Source organism: Sturnus vulgaris, chromosome Z (genome assembly GCF_052056855.1).
Source record: "Sturnus vulgaris isolate bStuVul1 chromosome Z, bStuVul1.hap1, whole genome shotgun sequence".
NCBI lineage: Eukaryota > Metazoa > Chordata > Aves > Passeriformes > Sturnidae > Sturnus > Sturnus vulgaris.
This window is the reverse complement of record NC_142283.1, coordinates 56,007,487-56,031,318: the sequence shown is the minus strand read 5'-3', so window position 1 is coordinate 56,031,318 and position 23,832 is coordinate 56,007,487. Positions and strand designations below refer to the sequence as shown.

General features: G+C 41.1%; 1 protein-coding gene across 4 annotated transcripts in view; it reads left to right on the top strand.

Moving 5' to 3' along the window:
- Window positions 1-5,929, top strand: part of KANK1 (KN motif and ankyrin repeat domains 1) — a 126,437-nt gene extending 120,508 nt beyond the window's left edge. For all 4 annotated transcript variants that reach the window (XM_088155948.1, XM_014881761.2, XM_088155947.1 and 1 more), the window contains 4 exons: window positions 1,169-1,311; window positions 1,844-2,044; window positions 4,237-4,335; window positions 4,949-5,929. In XM_088155948.1, coding sequence (XP_088012074.1) covers window positions 1,169-1,311; window positions 1,844-2,044; window positions 4,237-4,335; window positions 4,949-5,011 — 506 coding nt within the window. In that variant the 3' untranslated portion in view covers window positions 5,012-5,929. The remainder of the gene's footprint in view (window positions 1-1,168; window positions 1,312-1,843; window positions 2,045-4,236; window positions 4,336-4,948) is intronic.
- Window positions 5,930-23,832: the final 17,903 nt, after the last annotated feature.

Genomic DNA, 23,832 nt, shown 5'->3' with positions numbered 1-23,832 from the left:
TTCCCTCATTAGCCATGTAGAAAAGGAGCTAAATGTGACCTCAGAAAACACAGTCTGCTGAAGTACAGTAGTCAGAGTAGGAGCGCACCACTTCCAAAAGTTATTCATTACTCAGGATGTAATGCATGTAGCAGAGTGTTGTGTTCTCTAGCTTCAGTGGCTTCACAGAAGTGATGTCTGAAATAGTATTGGTTCACTGGTTATAAGGTATCATCACTGATGTCTATTTAACATGAAAAAAATCTGCAATATCTTACATCTGCACTTGAATTGCTTCTGAAATGTTCTTTTGACTGATAAAAAAATATACTGTGGCCCTAAGTCTGAAGAATTTCCTAAACTATTTTTGCTTGTTAAGATATCTGTGGTGCAATTTAACCTCTAGTCTATAAATAATGTTTATGTAAATCTGAGTCCATGCTTTCCAATACGATGACCACACTGAAAACCCTGCTGCCCAGTAAACCAATAAGCACTGCTGAATTTCTGCAGAATTTTAAGAACAAAGACAGACTGGAGGCAAGGTAACAAAAAGGAGAAATCTTGTCACTTGCTGGCACTGGTCAGAGGACTTGCCTGTATTTGTTCCCAGAGCAGTTTTGTTTGTGGTCAAATACACTGTAGAACTGGCAGCAGTCTTTAATTTAAAGGGGTGGTTTTTTGGCATTTCAAAAACATGTTGAAATACACTTGCAGATTTTTAAAGTAACACCAGTTGCAGGAAAATGTTTGTGCTGAAGAGAAATATCTTTTCCACTGACCATGCTTCTGGACCACTTTTATTCTGCAGTATGGATGCCCTAGGGAGAAGAACTTAAGGACTCTCCTGACAGTGTTTCTGAATATCATGCTAAATTTCAGACCAGTTGCTTTTACAAAAGAAAAAAGTAATGTACAAATAAAGCTCTAAATGATAACATATAAAATGTCTTTGTGCTCTCTCTTGTGTTGAACACACAGTACAAAAGAATTATTTTCTTTCTGTGGCTCAAGAGCCCTCTGTTAATTTTTTTGCTTCTCTACCTTCCCTTGAATTGCCTCCATTATGAAGGCAGTTGTTACTTTTTCTTTTTATAGGCTGCTCTACTGACAGTTTATTCAGTTGGTTAGCACAATTACTGCTTTTTTGGTTCTTGTTTTCTGAAGAAATTATGTCATCCTTCTGCAGATGTCTGTAATGTAAATCATCAGAACAAGGCTGGCTATACCCCCATCATGCTTGCTGCACTTGCAGCTGTGGAAGCGGAGAAGGACATGAGGATAGTGGAGGAACTGTTCAGCTGTGGGGATGTGAATGCTAAAGCCAGCCAGGTCAGTCAAACGGTTCACGAGGCACATTCTTACTGCTGTATTCCTGTGCCTTTTTATTGTTCCTTCCATGCTCCCATCCCTGCTCTTATTGGTTCAAATGTTGCTCTCATTTGCTTTCATCATCTCTGGGTTTTTTATGTATGTTTTTGATTGCTATATACAAAATGGAGCTGTGGAAGAGCAGTTGAGCCTCAGGTCTGCACCTCTTCTAAAAATGAAGGTTGATCACTGTGTGAAAGAACTATTACTGAATTTTGGGCAGCATTTACAAATTCTGCAGCATTTAGCTCCTTTGAAAAACTACAGATGTCTGAAAATAGATTGGGTATCTTCCATTAATTCAAGAAATAGTTATGTGAATGTGGGATATATGATCCATAAAAGCTATTTAAATAATGTCAATCAAAGCCTTGAGAGTCCTGTTTAAAATGACATTTTTTTTCCCCCAGAAGAAACATAGAAAAAAAAGCGTTCATGCTTTGTCACTGATTGTCTCTGTAGTTATTAGGGTTTTCCTTTTTTCTCCATGCAGGCTGGTCAGACTGCACTGATGCTAGCTGTGAGTCATGGCCGGATAGACATGGTTAAAGCTTTACTGGCCTGCGGTGCAGATGTCAATATCCAGGATGATGAGGGCTCTACAGCTTTGATGTGTGCTAGTGAGCACGGACACGTGGAGATTGTAAAGCTTCTGCTGGCTCAGCCTGGGTGTAACAGCACCCTGGAGGACAATGTGAGTTGCCTTTCGGTGCTTTTGAAATGTGCTTGGGTGAATGTCTGACTCAGAGTGCCAGAGTACCAACCACATGAATCTTCTGCTTAATTGCTAGCAAGTGCTATGATTATTTGGCTAGTATTTTTATTTTCTAACAGACATACCTGGTAGCAATTTCTGTGGTTAGCTGTAGGTGTTTAGTGGCCAGAACAGAAAAAAACCCAAACATTTGTTAGCTCATAGTAAAATATCTTTACCTCTCACATTCCTTCCCCCTTTCAAAGGAGTTTCCCAGTTTTCAGTTAGGACCTTATCTGGTGATTTAGGGCCTCACTGTGTTGCTTTTTGGTGCCCGTGGCAAACATCAGCCCAACAATTCTCTTGAAATTATGTTCATACTGTTCTTACACCCTGGCTTTTGAGACCATAGGTTCAATCTTAGTCACGAAGCTACACTGTCCTGACAATAAATGGATACAGACTGTGACTTCAGTGCCAAGTGAGACACCTGCATATTTCTTGTTCGCAGGGATCATTGCAGCCTACACTGACAATTTGATCTATAGATTTCTCAAGCTTGAAAACATTGACTTAGCTTGTTTCTTGCCACTACTATGTTCTCGTTAACAACATTTCTTGCATACTTTTTCTTTCTTCCTATTGGTTTACCCAGTGAACACTGAAACGGAGCCCAGGTTTGGGATTTGGGAGGGCAGTGGGTGGTTATTTGTTGAAGCTGTTGCAGAGAGGCAAGGACATAATTTCTCTTCATTCACCCATCTGCTGCAGGAGGCAGCTCAGTTGCTTACAGTGCTAGCAGTGTGGAACATCTGGCTGGAGAGGAAAATATAAGAAGACCTCAGTCTAACAAACACTTTCAGGAGCAGTGTAGATTATTGCTGCTCAGATGCTGTTAGCAGTATCAGATCCGAAATCAATAACTACAATCTTTATGGGGTATAGATATTTAACTATTCCTGTGTCCAGTTTGATACTTTCCCAAGCACAGTTTGACTGCTGCTTATTCATAGATCTGTGCTGTGGGATTGAGATTTTTAGCCTTCCCCTAGCTATTCTGAGTGTCACAATGATTCTTCTCCAGTCTGCATGATCAGTAGTAAGCTGAGCATCATCCTAATAATGTGTGCTGCAGCGATTCAGCACCTCTCTTTAAGAATTTGTGTTGACTGGAGAATGTTAGCTGTACATTTGTCTTGCATTATATTGCATTGTACTAGACAGCTCTTCTAGCTCCCTGTCTGTTCAAGACAATTAGATTTATATATAATTGCTCCCCTCGGTCTCATAAGAAGACTTTCCATGTGGATACTATCCACTGTATCCCATGCTGAGAAAACGGTTTAGCATTTAAAAACTGGTGCCAGCTGTTCCAATTCCAGTGCTACAGCAGTGACTGGAATGTGTGCTCCATCGCTGTGAGGCATTTCAAATATTTGCATTATTGTACAGACTTCCGTATGCAAGAGCCAAAAGCCAGGCAGCGAACCAAGCACCAAATTCACATCACAGGTTGCCTGACATCTCTGTCTTCCCAGACCAAAACATGGTCCAAATGAAAAACAGCAGTTCAGTAAAATACTCTTTCAACTAAAGCACTTTTTGATTCTAGAACGCTCAACAGCTGTGGTTTTTGAAAGCAATGGTATCTTCTGAGAAACTGAGGTGGCAGTATTTGACTAGGCAAGTCCATTTGTTTCTATTTAGACTTCCATCAAGGAGCATATGGAATTATGAGTGCAATTTCTCTTAGTGTTGATGGGAGCTATACCACAAAAATTACCATTTGAACACAGCAATTATCATTATATTTGACTAGCATTTTTCCCTCCCTTACCATCTCTTCCACTTGTTATTGACATTGTAGTTTCTCTGAGACAGCCCAATCTGCTGGTCTTACACAGCACTACATGTAACATCACTGTGATAATAGTGTGCTCATTCTTCCACAGCAGTAATCGAGACTCCTCGTTTAGAGAAATTATGAGGCTTTGACAATTGGACTGCCTCATAAAACAGCAGTGCAAGGCTTAAAACAAAAGAAATTAAACAAGACTCTAAATTAACCTGTCTGTATGAGCAGTAGGGCCTCGACTTAATAACTTTACTTCTCTGTGGGCTGATGGGGCTTTTAAGAGATCTGTTAAAGCATACAAGCACTAATTCTCTTGTTTCTTCCTTTCTTCTCTCAGGATGGCAGCACAGCACTTTCAATAGCCCTGGAAGCTGGACATAAGGATATAGCAGTTCTCCTCTATGCCCACGTCAACTTTTCCAAAACCCAGTCACCGGTTAGTACACAACCTCCTGTAGGTTATGTTTTAACTTGATGCTGTTGAACATCATAGTGAAATGTAAACAAGAAATTTACTCCCTGACAGCTGTACAGCAGTACGGCACATGAAATTCTGAGTTTATTTGCAAAACAATATCTGTGCTGTTAATGTACTTTTTAAAATACATGTTGACTGCAGAAGGTTGAAGCCTGGCTGAGGGATAGTTCCTGCTTCTTTTCCTAATTACCAAGGGGTGCAGATAGCTCACTAGCAAGGTTCACTGATTCTGGTTAGTGTGCAGAGGTGCTGTTGTATCATTTTAATGGTAATTATTGACCTGGAAACTGAAACATAGCTGTTCTAGGTGTTTTAGCAGATACCTACCTCTCCTCTAGCCCTGACTCACTCTCCTGATAAACTGCTGCTAAACACCTCGACGTCTAGCCAATATGTACTTGCAGTTAGTAGGCTGTATGATAGCTGGCACTTTTCTTCCTAAAATTAAAAAAAAAAAATTACCTGTACAATTAAAGGTAAGGAATTGAACAGAGTAACTCTGAGTATTGTGTTTTCTATCCACTGGCTGGAATAATTTCTCTTTGATTAACTGTTCTTTCTTTTTTTCTAGGGCACTCCTAGGCTTAGCAGAAGGACATCTCCTGGTCCCACCCACAGAGCCACGTTTGAGTAGTAGCATATAAATATCTGTAAAAAATCTCTACGCCATCTTTAAGCTGCTAAATGTTACTGTTTTACTGAGACAGATACTGAATGTAATTGTCTTGTGCCTGAACTCACCAGCAAAGTGAAAGCAGAGATCTAGTGCTAAAGGTAGAAAACCATAAACTTGAAGCAAGCATATAGTTAAGCGGTGCTCAGTGGAGAATCTTACTTTTGCTCACATACTCATCTTTCTGTACACTGGCATAAATCCTGTTTTTCTTTGTTGTAGATTATCCTTTCTTATGTTATGTGCAGACTGTGACTTCTAAAGCTATCCATGCAGGGGTGTCCCAGTGGCTTATTTTTAGTCATTCTAAAAGATATTTACTGTGCCTAGGCTTCATCACAGTAAACTTTTCATAAATTCCATTCCAACATGATTTTCATGTTTTTAATTACTTTGAAATTCAGAAGTTGCAGTTGCTTATGTAGTCAGCTCCATGGATCTTGAGCTGGTGGGTGAATGGGTAGGTATTGGGGATAGAGCCTCTTGTCAGGTCGGAAGTTCACTAAATAAGTCGTTGCTAATTGGGGATAATGTATAACTTTTTATATAAAAGATATTAGTATCTATAAAATTAACTCACACAGTATTTTCAACATTTTATATTCCTTAATAATTAAAACCTACATGAAGAATTACATGTCCTGTTACCATATTTTTATTAACGGTTTCAGTCTATAAGCTCCATACATGTTTATTGGAGAATAAAATTAGAGGTACCAGCTGTATATTCCCCTTGAGTGGAATTGAGTGTAGTTCTTGGTGCGTATTTATGGAATGCTATTACCTTGTCACATTCACTTTAGTCAAGTGTATTGAAATGTTTGAAGTGCCTTAGACTCTTGCCATATTTTCAGAATAAAATTTCATTATGCTGTTTTACTCCTCTCCTGTTTTACTTGTGATTTGTCATCATCCAGAAATGCTGCAGGAAAACAAGCTAAATTGGTAAATCAAGGCAGGGAGGGCTGGACAGTGCCCACATGAGGTTTTTTCCTGCTGACTGGAAGAAATTTGCCCAAGATGATCCGCCTTTGCTTGTCTTACACAGGCTGCACCCTTTGCTGTTCAGTTGAGAAGTGACCTCTCTCAGTCATGTGAAGCATCCTGAGGAGGTGTCAAAGGACTGTGTTCAAGCAGTTTACTTGAACTGAAAAGTAGTTAACTGAAATAAAACCTTTTGAACTTTATCTTAAAAACAATCCTGTCAGCTTGGTGAGGGGGATGCTTTTTAGATGGCATGGAAGCAAGTCCTAAGCTAGTGCCTGTGTATCCTTGTCAGTTCTGACCTACCTGATGAGACAGAAGCACACCTCAGTGCCTTCCTTCAAGGGATCTGAACAGTTCTGTTACTCTCTGTCCTTCTCTCCCTAAGTCCTTATGAAACAGTTTTTCCTACATAGTCCCTTTCAAATAGGGACCCACTGAAGCCATTCTCACTTGGCCTATGTTGACTTGGTGACTTGGCATGCCAAGAACTCTCCATGAGGCAGATGTGGTTTGGCCCAGCACTGCAGGTATGGTGTGATAACCAGTGCCAGACTAGGACCCCAGTGCTTGGAGTGTCTCCTGGGCAAAGGACAGAGCTGAAGGATCTCTGATGAGGGGGACATAGCATAGTGGTCCCAAACAAACCCCCCGCCCCTTGATGTCAGTCAGTTTTTATTCTTGCACCTCTCTGGCCAGCCTCTCTTCTCATTCTTCACTTAACATCTGTTAATGTGTGAATGCTCTCTCACCTGGATCCCATATGCAAGGTACAGAGGCGTGTCACCCAGCAAGCCAAATTACTGTGAAAATAAGGTCTTCCCTCTGACACAAGACTGACAGCAAAGAGAGGAGCAACAGGAAAAAACACTAAAAAATGTCCCTCACTTCGCCATCTGTCAATAGCCAGTGGGTGCAGGCTGTCCTGTGTAGCAGGGTGCTGCACACAGGCATACACCCAATAACCTGAGATTGTGCCACACATAGTACACAGCAGCAGTGAAAGCTTCCCAATGAATTCCTTATTCACTTGGGATCTGGGTGGTTTTATCATTAAACAGAATTAGTGCAAGTTGGATCTCCCTGGCTTGGACATGGCCAGAGTTGCTTTGAGTCTTTTTCAGATCTGTTGATCTGCCATCTCCTGCCCCAATTTGAACAACTGTCTGGAAAGCAAAGTCAAGATAATCTGTTCTTGTCTTCATGAGTTTAAAATACACACGGGGCTAGAGATAAACAAATCAAGCTGAAGAACTGGAGAAAACAGATGACTGCTTTAATCTTTCTCCAGAACTTTATCTAATTTTACAGAAAATCCAGTTCACTTATTTATACACACTTGCCTATATCTCCTGGATTAAATTCTTGTCTAGCAAAGAGACATGCTGCCAGGACAGGATTTGGAGAACAAAGAGGTTTCTGATTTCAGTTTTGCCAAGAATGTAATTTTTATTTAGCATTGGGTTGACCAAAACTAGACGACTTTTGGTCTTTTAAGGGAGTTAGTGATCATACATTTAACTCTCATGACGGTCGTTTTAGGTAATCTTTAGAGTGGCAGGGAGCTGGACTTTACGTATCTGTTCTAACTTGAGATATGCTGTGATTCTGTGATGCTATGATGGCAGTTTTAAAGCATGTAGATTATGCTCCAAAGTCTGACTTTGATAAAGAGTATGCTGAGCCATCTGATAATGTCCTCTTTAGCAGTGCCTCTGTATTGCTGTTGGAAATAGGTTAATTAGTAACATGTCTAATAGGTCTTTGCCCCAAATATAGTTTTTAAACTATGATCTCTGTTGCTGTGCTACTGAGCTTCATCTGCACATGCTATTTGTACATACTGTAGCCTAACCCCCTCTTTGTAGATAATGGAGCTAAAAAAAGAATGTAAAATGCCCATGAATAATAACTTTCTAGAGCAGAGGGCCATGACTGTTATTTTCCATGTTGGAACAGATTTCTGTCTCTCCCTGCACAAATCAATGGGTGTCCTGGGCATGATGGGATTCCTGGATGTGCAACTATCATAGAAGGGTTTAAAACAATTAGTCCAGTAGTTTAGGTGACTAATGACACAGGGAGAATCACCAAATGTACTTTAATAATTTTTTTTTGCTTGCAACAAAAGCATAAGGAGAGTAATGTGGAATAAACATTCCTTCCTTTTTTTTCTTTTGTTTTCTTCCCCCAATCCTGAATACAATTAGTATATCAGAAATTAAAACATTTTCTAAGTGACAGAAATCTGTGGAGGAGTCTGACCACCCTAACACCATACAAATGTCAGACTATGCAACTTGGAATGCCTGGATTTATTTGGTGCCATTTTCCTAGTAAGTAAAAGAACCTAACTGCCTAGAGCTTCAGAAAATGTTAGATGAAGCTATGGACTCAGCATTTCTGTGCAATGCCCAGTTCTGTCCCAAAATCTCATATTCCTGGGCTAAAATGCCTTGTTAAAGAAAAGCGACTCCAGTTTTGGTTGTATGGTGAAGTAGGCTATTCTGGTGTGCCATATCAGGAAGATCCCCAAAAGGAACCAAAATTTTCAATGTGTTAGTGAATATAGGTGAAAAGTACAAAATTCACTTGACTATTTTACTAAAGTCAGTGAATGTAATTTCTGGCTTAAAATCCCATTAGGGTAGACTTAATGAATTAAGCACTTAAAAAAATTAAGAAGTACAAAATATGAGTAATTTCTTCCTTTAGGATTTTGTTCTCTTAAATGGTTCTCCCAGCTCCAAGAGGTGACACTTGAAGCAGTTCATACTGTGGAAGTTGGGCCCTTCCCCAGGAAATAGTTAAGAGGTTCCCAAAAGTGTTTGTATCCACTGGTCCCCTCTGCAAGCCAAGTTTAATTCCACCTACTAATGCTGGATGGCATTTATCACTGGTGCTGAGATTGAGGGGTTTACCATGCACACCAGCTCTGACCTGAACTCCCCCTACACACCCTCACTGGCATTTGTTTTTCAGGTCAGATGGTGATTGACTCTCAGTATATCCAAGCATGATGTTGTCATCACCTTCGAACTCTGACTGTCAGTGAATATGTAAGAGATGGGCAATTTTTCAAGGTTGTAAAATATGTCACTGTCTTTTTCCATTTACATTGTCATACATTGAGTCTGTCATTTAAAAGGTGAGAGTTACTGGTAGGGAGTTTTACACTAAGGAAACTAGCCAACAAAATATTAATCAAAGTCAACAACTGAAGGAAGCATTTTTTGCAAGACATCCTTTCAGAGGTTTTATCTTCTTGATACGGCTGGAAGAACTCAAGTTATTCTAGAAATAGCTTTTTAGTCCATTTCTCTTGGTGTCTCATACTTTGGCCGAGAAGTCTGTCAGAAGTCCAGTTCAGCCATGGTGTGAATTAATGCAAGCCTTGGCATCAATCCCTGACACACAGGACTAGCTGTTTCCTGGAGGGGAAGCAGCCCAAACATTACAGGCATCTTCCTGCCTTTGAAAGGCACCAGCAAAGCTGGCCAAAACAGTATTTGTGCTCTTACTGCAGCTGCAGATTCCTCAGTGGACTCTGCCTGCATGCAGGTCTGTAAACTTCATCCATTCCTGCTCTTCTGTGGGCACCCAGGTGTGTTAACTACAAACATTTCCTCACTAAAAAGAGATGCTTTCAGTTGTTCAGTTCACATGGTGATGCTTGGGCCTGTCTCTGAAGGTCTCATATGGGATGAGGGACAGAAGTAAGGGGCCAAGGAGCAATGGTGGAAGACCTGCAAGGAAGATTTTACATTAAATATTTTTAGAAATGGCCACAGTGCAAATAGAGGAAAGGGGTATCCAGTTTCAGGTTTGTTTTGTATTTCAGTTTGGAATTATCAAAGCATTAGCCTTTACTAATCACAACTTAATGCAATGCCTAGGGAAGTCAATTTTACAATTCCTGCCTTACTTCACTTTGGCTGTAGTATCTTTGTGCACACATACACTGAACAGAAGTGCCTGGTTAAAGCTGAGCCACCTGGTTGGTTTTACTTTGTGTAACATCATCCAGGTATCAGTACCTTGAATACCACTGGACAGTAAAGTGCTGTTGAAGAAGCTGCAGAATTGCATGCTACCTGCACAAATATTTGGGAACCTCGAAGAAACTAATCAGGAAACACTAACAAGATTTTCTTGGTGTTTTTTTTGGTTTTCAAAGATGATTCTAACAACTTCTTAAAGTTGTCTGTAAAAGAGTATGTCTGTTTTCCTGCCAGGCTGTTAGGCAAAGAAAACAAAGCACAGAAGTAAGTCATGCTCAAAGTACTCTGATGGTCAGGGAGAGAGAGAAAAGTCTGGTGAGTTGGATATGGACACAGAGAGATCACTCACCAATTACTGTCACAGGCAAAACAGACTCAGGGAGATTAGTTTATTTACTGCCAATCAAAATGTAGAATAACAAGAAAATAATCCCCAAATCTTAAAACACCTTCCCTCTCCCCTCCCTTCTTTCCAGGCCCAAGTTTACTACTGAATTCTCTGCCTCCTCGCCCCCAGTGGCACAAGAGAACTGGCATGAGGGTTGTGGTTAGTCCATTAAGTTGCTTCTGCTGCTTCTCCTTCCTCTTAGTTTGCTCCAGCATGGGATCTGTCCCATGCTTCACAAATTCTCCACTATGAATCATTCCAATAGGCTGCAGTTCTTCACTCCAGTGTGGGTCTTCCACACGGTTACAAGTTCTCCCACCAAACCTGCTCCAGCATGGGCTCCTCTCTCTATGATACACAGGAGACTGCTCTGTAGTGGGCTTCCAACAGGGTCACTGCCCCCCTCACATTTCCACCAGCTCTGACACAGGGTCCTGCACAGGCTGCAGGTGGATCTTGGCTCCACCAGGGACCTCCATGGGCTGCAGAGGCACATCTGCCACCACGCTCTGCACCAGGGGCTGCAGGGGAATCCCAGCTCCAGTGCCTTGAGCACCTCCTCTCCATCCTTCCCCACTAACTGTGGTGTTTGCAAAGCTCTTTCTCTTAACTGTTCTCATTCATCTCTTCCAGCTGCTGCTGCTGAGCACCTTTCCCCCCTTCTTTTACATATTCTGCTCAAAGAGCTATCACCATCGGGGTGGGCTCAGCCTTGGCCAGCAGTGATTCTGTCCTGGAACCAGCTGGCGCTGGCTTGGTTGGATGTGGGGAAGAGTCTGGCATCTTCTCACAGAACCACCCTGGTAGCACCCTTGCTACCAAAACCTGGCCATTTAAACCCAGTACAACAAACCTTTGTCAATATATCAGATGGTTCCTTACTACAGGTGATTAATGAATTCTCAAAACTTCTGTTGTAAGTGTTCTATTTCCTTAACTATTTTCAATTCTTCCTGTTGAAAGAAAAAGCATATTTCCACACACCAAAACCCCCACCTTATGCATCATCCCTGACGAGATTTCAGGAATTAGAGGGTCATTAGAGAAAACAGGAGTCTTTAGGTAGTTGGTACCTGCTGTGAGCACTTCACCTGGGGCCTTAAAGCAAGCGGGGGGGCACTGCAAGCCAGTTTGATTGACCTTTCTTTATCATTTTATCCACGGGTGCTTTGCTGCTTCACCCTCTGCCACTGGGCAAACCCTATCTGTGTGTGTTTGGTTAGCCAACACCAGAAAAAATAAACTGCCTTTTAAAGTATTCTTTCAGTACAAAACTGCCCTTCAAGGACTTCCAGGCAGAGACCTGTAAATAAGGGCCTCATTATACTTAAGGAGAGTATGATTAAATATATTCACCCATGAATGATAAACCTCAATGTCCATGTACTCCAAACTCCATTACACTCATTTGCAGTATTATTATTTCGATAACATGAGTGGTAACATTTTTTTCAAAGTTGTGTATGTGCTTTGAAATCTCTAAGTGCTGAATGTAAGTAGCAAAGAGGTATTTCTAGGAGATGTACTGGTAATTTTTTTTCAGCCTTTCACTTAATGGTTTTAACACTGCTGCAAAAACAGCCCTTGCTGTGTTCTCCAGAGCTTTGGCAATCGGCAGAGCTGGAAGGGTAGCTCATGCTCCCCCAGTAATGCTGTCCTTCCTCACTGAGCCACATTATCTTCATTGAGATGAAGGCATGAGATTTCATTTGCATGCGATTTCCTTTGCCATGGCGGAACAGGCAGATTAGGGAAGATCCTCCTCTACTTCCTGGCTGTGGTATCACACCTTTCTTTGAGGCATGAAAAGCCACCTGCTGTGTCTGGCCGTCATCCTGCAGCACCCCTGCATTGCTCTTAGGCATTTTCTGGGGCTGGAAAGGCAACTTTTCTACAGTCCCAAGCATAAGTGAGACTTGGAGTCAGACAGTTACAACCCCTTGGTACTGAGCAGGCAGGGGCTGGCCCTAGAAATGGCTTGCCCCTGCTCCACCACCACACACTCATTCTTGCAAATTTATCATGAGAATTTTCCAGTCCAACCAGATACATGTGTTCAGAGGCCCTTTATTGTGGTGGCTTAATCTGCATCACTAGCCTAGCAGGAGGAACAAGAAGCATGTTAATGCCTTCTGCAGTGGAAGATGATTTGGGAGAATTGTGAGCAAAACAGCTGTACAAAGAGATTGGGAGAGATCAGAAGCACAGTATGACAAAATTAAGCTTGTTTTAGCCAAATCAGATTGAAGCAACTGAGGAAAAAGATTATGAATTTGTAGGCACAATCTGTAATGCTGAAAGAGAAGAACTTGCCAGAGAGCAACTTAAGCAAGAATTGGCAGTGTGAGAAGAACAAAAAAATGGTCTGTGCATTTTTTGTCCATTTCAGATGGAGCAAAGGCACCTGGCACTGGAAGATGTAATGCAACTTGACACCATTTACAGTCACAGTGTCCCAGCAGACAGGTCCAAAGTCTGCCACCCTCAACAGAACAAACAACAGCTGCTAAAAAGTTGGAAGCTGAAAATAAGGAAGAAGTTTAAAAGCTTAGTTCTGTTTTGATAAAAGATAAATCCTGTAAATAAGGAATTTAGAACATCTCACATTATGTGAGCAAAGAAATATTAAGCCATGTGGATGGTTTACAAAGAGACAGGCAAAGAAAGTTCTCTAGGTTAGATCTGCAAAAACAGGTTTTAGTTCTTGGGAAATTTGGGTGAGTTTTTAAATGAATATTAAGTTTGTTTCCATTTTTTGTCATATAGTAACTACCTATGCTGGCCTTCACACAACTCATATTTGGTCAGAATACAGTCAAGAATTGAAATAAAGAAAAGACATATTCATATGAAAACGGGTATGTATGTGAGTTTCTGAAAACATGCTATAAATATGACTGTGACTGCCTCCTTTTAGGTGGGTGAGCAAAATCCAGTGCCTTTGCACTGTGCCCTGCAGATCTGATGGAGAGCCCAGCTGCAACCTAGCAGATGCTGGCTGTTACCCCTCCCTCGTCTGCATCAGCCTCCCCCGTGACTTTTCTGTGGAGTGGGGAGACCTCTGCAGACAGGATAAATCCATCATTGCTGCAGCATGCAGAGGGAGACAACTAGATTCTCTGACAGAGCAGTTAGTTACAGATGTTTGTTGGGGTTTGGGGTTTTGTTTATGTCTTTCTTTTTGGGTTTGGGTTGGGATTTTCCTGTTGGTTGAGTTGAGGTTTTGTTTGTTTTAGTATTCTGGAATTATTTCATTCACTCTTCCTCTTTTAATAATCCCCTTTCAACTGCTGACATATCAGGGCTGCATGTATGACCTGACATATGCAAATCTTGGTCTCAACTATTTTCTCTAATTCAGCATTTAATGAGTAGCCCACTGCTTTCTACCCAAAGTGCAAAGAGGCTAAGCAGTATTCTTCTAAGATCTGGTGTTGGGAGATGGGAAAATGCTGTGCCTTGTAGCCCATAACTACCTTTGTAAGAAGGGATGAACACTGTGAAACCAACTGCCAACAGAAATGTAAACTCGATAGACAAAGAAACCTTGCCATACAACCCTGTGCTAAACCACAAGACTTCTACAGCTCTTCTACCAAGTCAACATGGAAGAAGCTCAGAAGCCTGACCTCACCTGCTGAGAAATCTCTGGGGGTGGCATTCTTTCACTTGAAAGGAACTAGTCTAACCAAGATGTATAGCATGGCTACCCAGGCTCTGACACCTATCTCTGCTCTAGAAATTAAAGTTCTCTTCAAATTACAGGATGATTTTCTTGAGGATGCTAACAAAATCACCTGCCATGGAATCTGGTTCAGGAGACATATTTCACACAAACAGGTCATCTCCTGCCCCCACCCTCACCAGAGGGGAGATCAAAAGGAGCACTTGCCTTAGCTTACAGCAGTGAAGATGATGGGTGAAACTCTTTTCCAACTGCAGAAAGGTTTGTGCATTATTCTCCTCAAGCCTGCAAGAAAACAGGTTCTTCAAAGGCTAAATAGGTTCTGAAAAACAGGCTATAATTTATAATGGACCTGAACAGGGGTTCCAATGGTCTGCTGCTGGCATGCGCTATTACTGAGAAACATGAAAACAAGCTGAGCTGGACACGCCTCTCCAAGACATAACTACCTGAGCTGAGAAACTAGCTGTTCCAAATAATTCATCCTGAAATGTAACACAGACTGCCTGAAAGTACCTGAAGTGACGAAAGTAATGAATTTCACATAAAGAGGTTGTGTTTCCTACAACTTCAACAGCATCCAAACAGAACTAAGTGTGCAGAAGTCACGCCTTCTGTCCTCTGATAAGTAAAGAGTTGTATTAACCAATATTTAGAGGCCACTCCTGAATTCCAGTGTTCCACTGTTGCCTTTTACTCCCATCACCTGTCCACTTCTAAAGTATGATTAACAGTGCAATCTCATACGACTTGGTTTGAGACATCAGTTATTTTGACCATCTTAGAAAGTTAATCAGTGTCCCCTAGAGGTTAATATTGATAATAACAATTATTTTAGATATCTTTTTGAATAGGAATAAAAGATGAGTACAAGATACTCTTTGTTAATAACATTGCCACCCTTGATAACAACTCTTACTTTAACAATATTATAATTAATAATAATTAATTAATAACGATATTTAACAATATCATTATTGTAACCAAGTGAGCATTCTTTAAAAAAATTTTTAAAATGTATATGTGTGTCGGTTTGTGTAATTTTCACTTATTCCTCAAGTTTGTTTTGAAAAAAGATAGGAGGGATCTCACTGCAGCACATAAGAATAAACAGCTACCCAAAGTTGGTATGTGTTCTTCACCCAGAGGACCAAAACATCAGCAAGCTGATGGGCCATAAAGAAAAACGAGTATCCAGGCAGTTATTTAAGGTATGTATCATTCAGACAGTAGAACCCAGTGAGTCCTGCAGAAAGGAATGATGGGCTATTATGTTTATAAGAGACTCAGACAATACTAGAGGTGTACCCTACTTACCTTAGTTGCCTAATGAACAATCTTCTGGGATGTCATTATTGTGAGTTCACAGAAACTGCCTTCCAGTGAAAAAGCAATCTCCATGCCCTGGTTTCTTGAAACCAGGTAAGAGAAAATAATGACTTAAACAACCATGTAGAGAAGACACTCTTTGTTTTCAACCTGTGCTAGCTGTTACAATTCCAAACACTGAGGATATTTAACAATATTTTACTAAGACAATGTGAATATTTCATGCACTTAGCTGGGATGACTGAGCTGGGCTCAGAACACCTTTATTTTGGCATGCAAATGGCCCTGTTTGCATATGAATGACAGAAAATTAAGGTGTCTAATTGGTTTTAATAATATGTTTCCTTCGCCTTTCAAGGTATCTCAGTGTCTAGACAAAGCCAGCCTAACTAAAATTAATAGCTTGATAGTTGAAATAATTTGTAACAGTGTGTCATCTTCCTTACCAGCTTCTCACCAATAATATAAGAGGAACTCAATTACTCTTGATTACCAAATGTGCATATATGATGTACAGTGATCATCCCAGCAGTGCTGACCAACATATGAGTGATAGAAGAAAACTGTTGCCTAAGGAAGCCAACCAATGCTTTGATTATCTGTAGCTTGACAGCACTAAGTAAAGCTTTACTTGATAGGCATACATTTCCTGGGACCCAGATCTCCGAGGTCCTTTCTCTGAACTGGATTCCTGGCATGGAGATGGGATGGACACACAAACGTTGAAGGGGGAAACACCCAATGCATTGTCCATAGCATTTGGGGACCACCTCTGAATTGCCCAAATGGTCTGGGGACTCTGGGGCATGGAGGCAGGAACCAGAGAGGTTCTAGGGGAAGAGAGGCTGGCTGACAGCAAAGAAGAAAGCCTCTTTCCCATGCTAGGAGATGCAAAAGATCAGCAGCTCACATCAAGTCATTTCACAGCATGGCTGATTAAGTAACAGTCATTTGACTTTGATTAAAATATTTGGAAGAGCTCAGCTGTTTCTGGAGGCAATTCTGACACCCCTGCCCCTCTCTGTGGATCTGAAAGGCTTCCGAAAGGAAATGGCAAGAAACTGGGGAAGAGCAGCACAACACTTTACTCTCAAGCATGTGTGCTACACTTACTGATTTTAATGGGAAGTCTCACAGAATGCTCCCCTGAGAGCAGTTTATTATGCAAAAAATATATTTATTTAGGCTTAAGGAAAAAATATGATCATAAATCAGAAGGAGATATTGTAACAATAACTTTCCTTCTACTGAGCATCAGAATTAGGAGCAACAAATAATAATAACAAATAAAAAAACTGGATAGATAGTAAATTGACATAGTAAAGCCTACCCCTTCCCTTTCCTCAGTTGTAACTGTCCTTCACAATTATGGAGGTTTTAAACAGTTTTAAGTTTCTGAAGATCAAGAATGCAAAATAATAAAAACTTGCACCATTTAAAGAAGGCATAGATAACAAAGCAAGTGCTTTATAATTTGAAATGATATATTTCTTCCTTTAAATACCAATTAGTTTGCTCAGTGAAGCGGAAACTGAACTGTATCCATTAAAACATTAAAAACCATAAATAAAAATTTTGCAATTAATTGTGTTGCCTATTTTTAAGACGTTGGAGCTTAGTTTTTCATATTCTGGCAGTCTATCAAACTCAGCTCCATTACAGATGTCTTAGAGCTGAATTGATGATGATATTCAGAACTAAGGGCATTCTCCTCAGTAGTCCTACCCTGATGAAGGAGCTCAAATATATAGATGGCTTATGCGACTCTATCATTCTTACTGCATGAATTAGGAATGTTAGAAATGTCAGCTTAATGAGTCATGCAACAGTCTTCAATGTTCTAAGTCACTGGATCCAATTAATTTTCAAGTGTGCCTAAAATGAACAATGAATACTGAGAAGAAGCAGCTCAGTGGTTTACTCCACACTCACTTTTTAACTTCTATTTTATATGTCGGACCTAATAATGCTTCCAAATAGCTATCCAAGTCAATTATTAACAATGATTGAAATTTCCAAGGAGCTGACAGTGATTTTTCTTCAGCCTTTACATCTGCAAGAAATTATTTCAATTTGCATGAACAAATGAGAAAAGAAGAATGTAGGTGTTAGTGTAAAAAATGGTAATTTCCCCCCCTTCTTTATGCATGTTATTAGTAAAACTAGTCAGAGTGGAAACATGATAAACATATACATTTTTAAAATATCTCCATTCTATATGCTTCACTGAACTTGAAAACTGCTTTGGTTTTGTATATTTGGCATGATGTAATAACCTGAGTTTCGTTTCCAGTGAATCCTGGTTTTATTGAGCAGTATGGGCCAATCTCATTGGCTGGGCCTACAGCCATGAAGAAAAAGAGCCATTTGTGGTAACAGGCAAGGTTTTCTTATTTTTACATAAGTAATTTTCTTGGTTTGAAAGACAGGTGTCTGCTAGGGAAGGCAGGAGCCTCCCTTGGAATGAAAAATGTGAACCTCCTCCCTCTGAATTGTTATAATTTTGAAATTAAGGGACTCTCAGGCAAAGATATGAGAATAGGAGTAACAGTTCTTTACTAATGTGTGTAATAAGGCAAACAAACAACAACAAGTGCAGCATTAACCACAGCCCGAGCAGGAGCCCCGTGACCCTCCTGTGCCGCGGCCATTGCCCTTGGTGCAGTTCCGGGCACGGCCAGCACGGGGCGCTGCTGCTGCCCGGGCAGGGCGGGGGCGGTGACTCCCCCGCGCCGGCAGGGGGCGCTGTGCGCAGGGCTCGGGCAGCACGCGGTGATGGCGGCCGGGCCCAGGCGGGAAGGGATGGGAGAGAGGCTTTGGTTCATAAACCCTGGGGCAGTGTCGGTCCCAGTGCCCAGGCGGGAAGGGATGGGAGAGAGGCCTTGGTTCATAAACCCTGGGGCAGTGTCGGTCCCAGTGCCCAGGCGGGAAGGGATGGGAGAGAGGCTTTGGTTCATAAACCCTGGGGCAGTGTCGGTCCCAGTGCCCCTGCAGGGCTCTGAGGAGCACCAAGCTGGGACAGCAGGGATGAGTAGAAATCCTGGGGCAGTGGATGAGATATATCAGAAGCTCCGCAGTGGTAGCTGGAACTGCGGGACATCCCAGCAGGGCAGGGCTGCGAGGTCCAGCAGCAGAACAAAGGCAGCTCCTGGCTGGGTTACTGCGGTGGTAGCAAAATTCCCTTTCCCAAGCAGCAGCTCAACCATCCTCCTCCAAAGTCCTGAGAGAGAGAGAGAGCCAGCCGCTGGCCCCAGTCCCGTCCTTTATCTGTCCCCCAAAAATCTCATGGTATCTCCTCCCTCACAGAGAAACTCCCAGAGAAAAAACAAGTGTAGTCAGATGCTACACTCTTCTCCCCAACTTAGCCACTCTTTTGTTTTACTTAAGTACCCCTAAGTACCAGTATTATTTTCCTAGCAACTAATGGGAAAAAATTCTGTAAGCAAAAACAAAGAAACCCAACCCCCAACAGTAATTTTTACCATAGCCCTGACATTTGGATCACTGAACTCTAGATTCTGATTAGTGTGTATCTTGCAAATGTGAGAAACGACACTCACGCTTAAAATTTCAAAGGTTTATTAAACCTTAACAAAAATACAACAAAAGATTGAATAAGGAGAAAGAGCAGTGCTGCGATTCCCCTTGACTGGCACCCACATGCTCCTTTGCAAAATGGATGCTCTGTTTTTTATACCCTTAGTGCCTCTCTCATGATAGTCAATTCTTTCTCTGCCATCCAGTGGTGGATATTACTTTCTTATATCTCGATTGCAGGTCAGAAGACATTATGCTGTGCCTCCTAGTAACAAGCCAGCCCTGTCCAAATGCCTGGATTACCAAGGCTATACAAGGGGGAGGGGAAACAGGACTATGGGAGGACATTTATAATAACAAAACTATACATCTAAGAAAACACTTCTCTTAACATACCCATAATATTGATCTCTTAACTGTGAGGGCCAACCACCATGTCACCCATCTATAATACAAACGTTTCTGCTTAGGCACCCATCGCTGATGGCTCTTCTCAGTTATGGCCCATCTGAAGTTACTGACGTGAAGGCTCTCTTTCCCCATATTTATTGGGAGAATACCAATAAAGTAGAATGTGAATAAACACGCTGCTTCAGTGGCCATTAAGGCATGTCACCTGCTATGGCAGGCCTGTTCTCCACCTTGGGATACATGCGATGCTGTTCCCTGCCACCTGCCACCATTCCTTCTTGCACCCTTTGAAGAAGGGTCCCCTGACACTTTATCTTCCCAGTGGGTATAGATTTGTACCAAGAGAAAAGAACATGAACTGAGTATGCTGAAGAGTGTGCACAATTTGTCCTGCCTTGCTAACCACCAGTGGTCTTTGTAAGCAGAGATGGGCACAGCATCACTTTTTTACTGTTAGCAAACTGATGACCATCACCCCAAGCACTCTTCTTACTCTTACAGAGGAAAGGCAGGAAATAGCCAAATAGTGGCAGCACTATAAATTGCTTTAGTGCTCCACTAAATTACTATAATTGCTCCACTCAGTGAGAATGGAGCCCCAGGCACCAGAGCAAACAAACAAAACCCCCACAAAAACCCAACCAAACAAAAACAACCCCAACCCAACTGCAAAGGAAAAAGGAGTTTGTGGAGAAGAGAACGAAGTAGCACACTGAAACTCCTTATCCCTAAATTCCCATGCCATAGAAACATTTTTGGGGCAAGGAAGACTGAAACTTATAAAATCTTAAGTCTGAATTAAAGATTCAGCTTGACTGAAATGACTTTTAGCAAAAGCCGTCAGTGATTTATCAGATTTCACTGATCTGGAGTAATGGTCCTGATGCCAATACTCTATGTATCATCACAGAGAAGTGTCTAAGAGAGAAGCTGTAAGGCCAACTTTAAAATCTTGTAAATACTGAGCATTTCAAGGCAAGGTTTGGGTTCAGATATATATCCAATACCTTTCCTTCTGTTGTGGTGCAGGCAGTTTGAGATCTGTAGGTAGTATAACCTGAAAATAGAAACTGTTAGAAACATAAATATAGAGGTGGGGGGAAAATACAACCCAAAAACCTATATGCTGCCAGAAAGCATCAAGAAAATCAAGAAAATCCTCTGTTTCGCATACAAAGCTTTGCCCGGGGAATTGTTTTAAGAGCCAAATAACAAAATTTCAGCTTCCCTGTAACTTAAAGGAGGATTAAAATAAAGAAAGAATGAAAGAGAACAGCACATGTGTACAAATGAAAGTTAAAAAAAAAGGCAAAACCCCCAAACCATAGCTTATTTATGCCACCTACTGGATTTCTCTTGAAGTATCTTTTCAAGTGTTTTAGTTGATGTTTAGTGATGTTTAGTGATGATGTCTATCACTCCAACAAATACCCTTGCATTGAAGACTACTCACACAAGTAAACCAGCTGAAATCCAGCTGATAACTCACAAGTAAACACATGTGCAGACTGACACAGCTGGAGAAGTAGAGATTAGGGTAGCTCTACACCCGTTTATTCTGCTAAGCTGATGGCTCTAGGGCAGCCCAGGCACCGAAAGCTGCAGGCAAACACTAAAGTTCAACACTTAGGAGTTTCTCAGCTCCTATCAGTGCCTCAGGGAATGTGCTGGCACAGTTTCTCTCCTTTGCTTGACTCCCTCTGGCTGGCTTTGATATTTTGTTCAAAATGTCCAGAGTGTTTATGGACATGTTGATGTTTTGAGACAATGCAGACTGCAGTGTGAATGCTTTATCTTCTATCCCGTACCACTCCTGCACCTGAGGCTCTTTTGGGAACCCACAACCAGCCCTGGGGATACAGTCTATAAAACGATCTGTCAAAAATATCTCAAAAACTCTCTGATTTGACCCATTGACAGAAAAAAAACCAAACAAACAAAAACGAAAATTAAAAATAATCAGGTCTAGCAGATCTAAAATGAAATGCACTGAGCACTGACTTCTGTGAAACTGAACTTCACTTTTCAGGCAAGAATGTTAGACTTAAACCCTTTTTGTCATCTCTCCACTGGCTTGCTGAGTCATACAAAATGTGGTAGTCACATCTGTCCCTCCAAATGACAATCTTGTTAGCAAATAAATATTTTGCCAGGTTCAAGGGATCAGCCAAAGGCATGCAAAGGACGGATCGTCACTAACAGATGACATTTGTGACTTTACAGACAAAGTTAAAGCTAAGGGACAACTATCAGATATCTATTAAGGCAAAAGAAAAAAAAGCAAAAATGTTGTTTGATCCTTCTTATTTTTGTAATCAGAAATACTAATTGGAGTTATTTCCAAAGGTGATGGCAAACTGCAGTAATCTTAAGTCACTGACATCATCACTAGACAGACTTAAGCCAGAGATGCCTAGACATACATTAAATGAATGACTAAATTTCCTGAAGACTTGCAGTGAGGTTATTGAGATTCGTCTTAGGACTAATGGCAGTTTATGACCATCTCCTATTGCTTCATTACGCCACAGATGACAAATCCAGCAGTGTGTTGTCAACTTCACCATACACCCATTAAAAAAATCGGAGAAAGACATTGCACTCTAAACCATATTCAAAGTGTGACTTGAGCTAGTAAAACTAAAGCAATTCATTATTAAATGATTGGTCATGTACTTGTATTCATCAGGCATCTCGATATTTTGGTGGTATTCATCCAGAACACAAAATACCAGATAGGTACTAACAATATTAATATTTTGTTCTTCTGTACAGTAGTTTTTGTAACATTATGGATAATACAGATGTGAGCAGTTAGCCTGAAAGGCAGTAGTAGAAAATGCTAATTATGTGAAAGAGTGATGAATTAATGTTCTTCTTGGAATTGTTGCATTTTTTTCATCCTGTACTTCGTCTCTGAGGCTGGCTGTCCCACTGAGTTTCTAGTGAAAAGTCAGGTATATCAGCATCTGGTGACTGCTATTATTTTTCCTTTGTCTGTCTTTGCCTGCTTTATGCACCGTCCTTCTCTTATCTTTTCTCCTTTCCTGCTGTCATTTCTTATTTTCTTCTAAGTCTGTTGGGTTTTATTTTATTTTGTCTTTCTTGGTCTTTTGATTTAGCCTGCTTTCATCTACTTTTGAATTTGCATTTTCAATCGACTTTAAGATAATTTTTAGGGGAGCGCCTGAAAACATTCCTGTGTGTGTGCTCCACCATGAACTGAACTTCACAAACTGGATATTCAAGGCTTTCTCCTAGACAAAATTTTGGAAACTGATCAATGCCCATATGACTTGAAAAAATCTCAACTGGTTTCATTCAGGGAGGAATTTTATATTTTGATATACAAAGCTAAGTACGCCTACATTGTTCACCTCCTTAAATATTAGTGATAAATGTAAAGTGATTAGTGATACATGTAAAGGCAAATCCTAATTTTGTTCCTCTAAACATCGTGTTCATCTTCTCCCATCTTGTGGGAAAATGTGCAGTTACTGACATCAGAAATGTCAATCCCAGCAAAGCGATGCAAGGGAGAAGTTTCTGTTTCTGTGAGCTGAATGATGGTCATACCAAGCCCACACAGCTTGTGCTCAGCCTTCCATTAGTCAGACCATCCGACTGCTTGCGACTGGGGCTTAACAGTGTTTGAATGAGGTCACTCTTTGAAGAATGAAAAGTGCCATAAATGCCTCCAATATTGTACCATGAAGGAAAAAGTTCTTTAAATGTCATTTATTAAAAGCTAATGCAAAGTATGAAGCAGCAAGGATCTGGGGCTTTCTTCAGGCTAAGACAGGCACTCACTGTTTCCAGCATGGAGGCTCAGTCTGAGCAGAATTAGCTTGGAGTTAGCTGATCACAAAGAGAGAGATGCCTTTCTTGGCTTCTTCTAGCAGAAATAAATTTCTACCTACTGTAACTTACTGCCATCTGATATGCTGAGTCATGAAGCTGGGGTTATAGAAATCTTTATGCAATCTTTATAAATCAGCCTCACATAATCTCAGGTGCTTTCTGCTTCATCTCTGTTGAGTCACTCATTTGACAGTTGTCATTCATCTTAGATTGAGATGTAATTTAATAGTTTCATTTCAGCATGAAGATAGCGTCATCTAAAGTTGAGCCCAGAAAGATTTAAAGGTGTAACAGAGGAAATATTAATACTGTAAATAATATCTGTAGAGCTGCATGTGTTTATAAATCACACAGTGCCAAGCTGGAAGGGCGGCCTATGTAAAGAAGAAAAAAGCATCTTCGCTTGTCTTCCCCTGCAGAGTTCAGCCGCTCTGCCACCCGCACCAGCTCCCGAGGTGATGGCTACCGAGTTATCACCATGCTCTCACTTGCCCTTGTACCTGCTGGAATCACCTGCCCACACAGTTATTGATCAAGGTGTCTTTACGTTGCGAGATAGGAGTGCGAGATAACTCGTAAAGGGAGG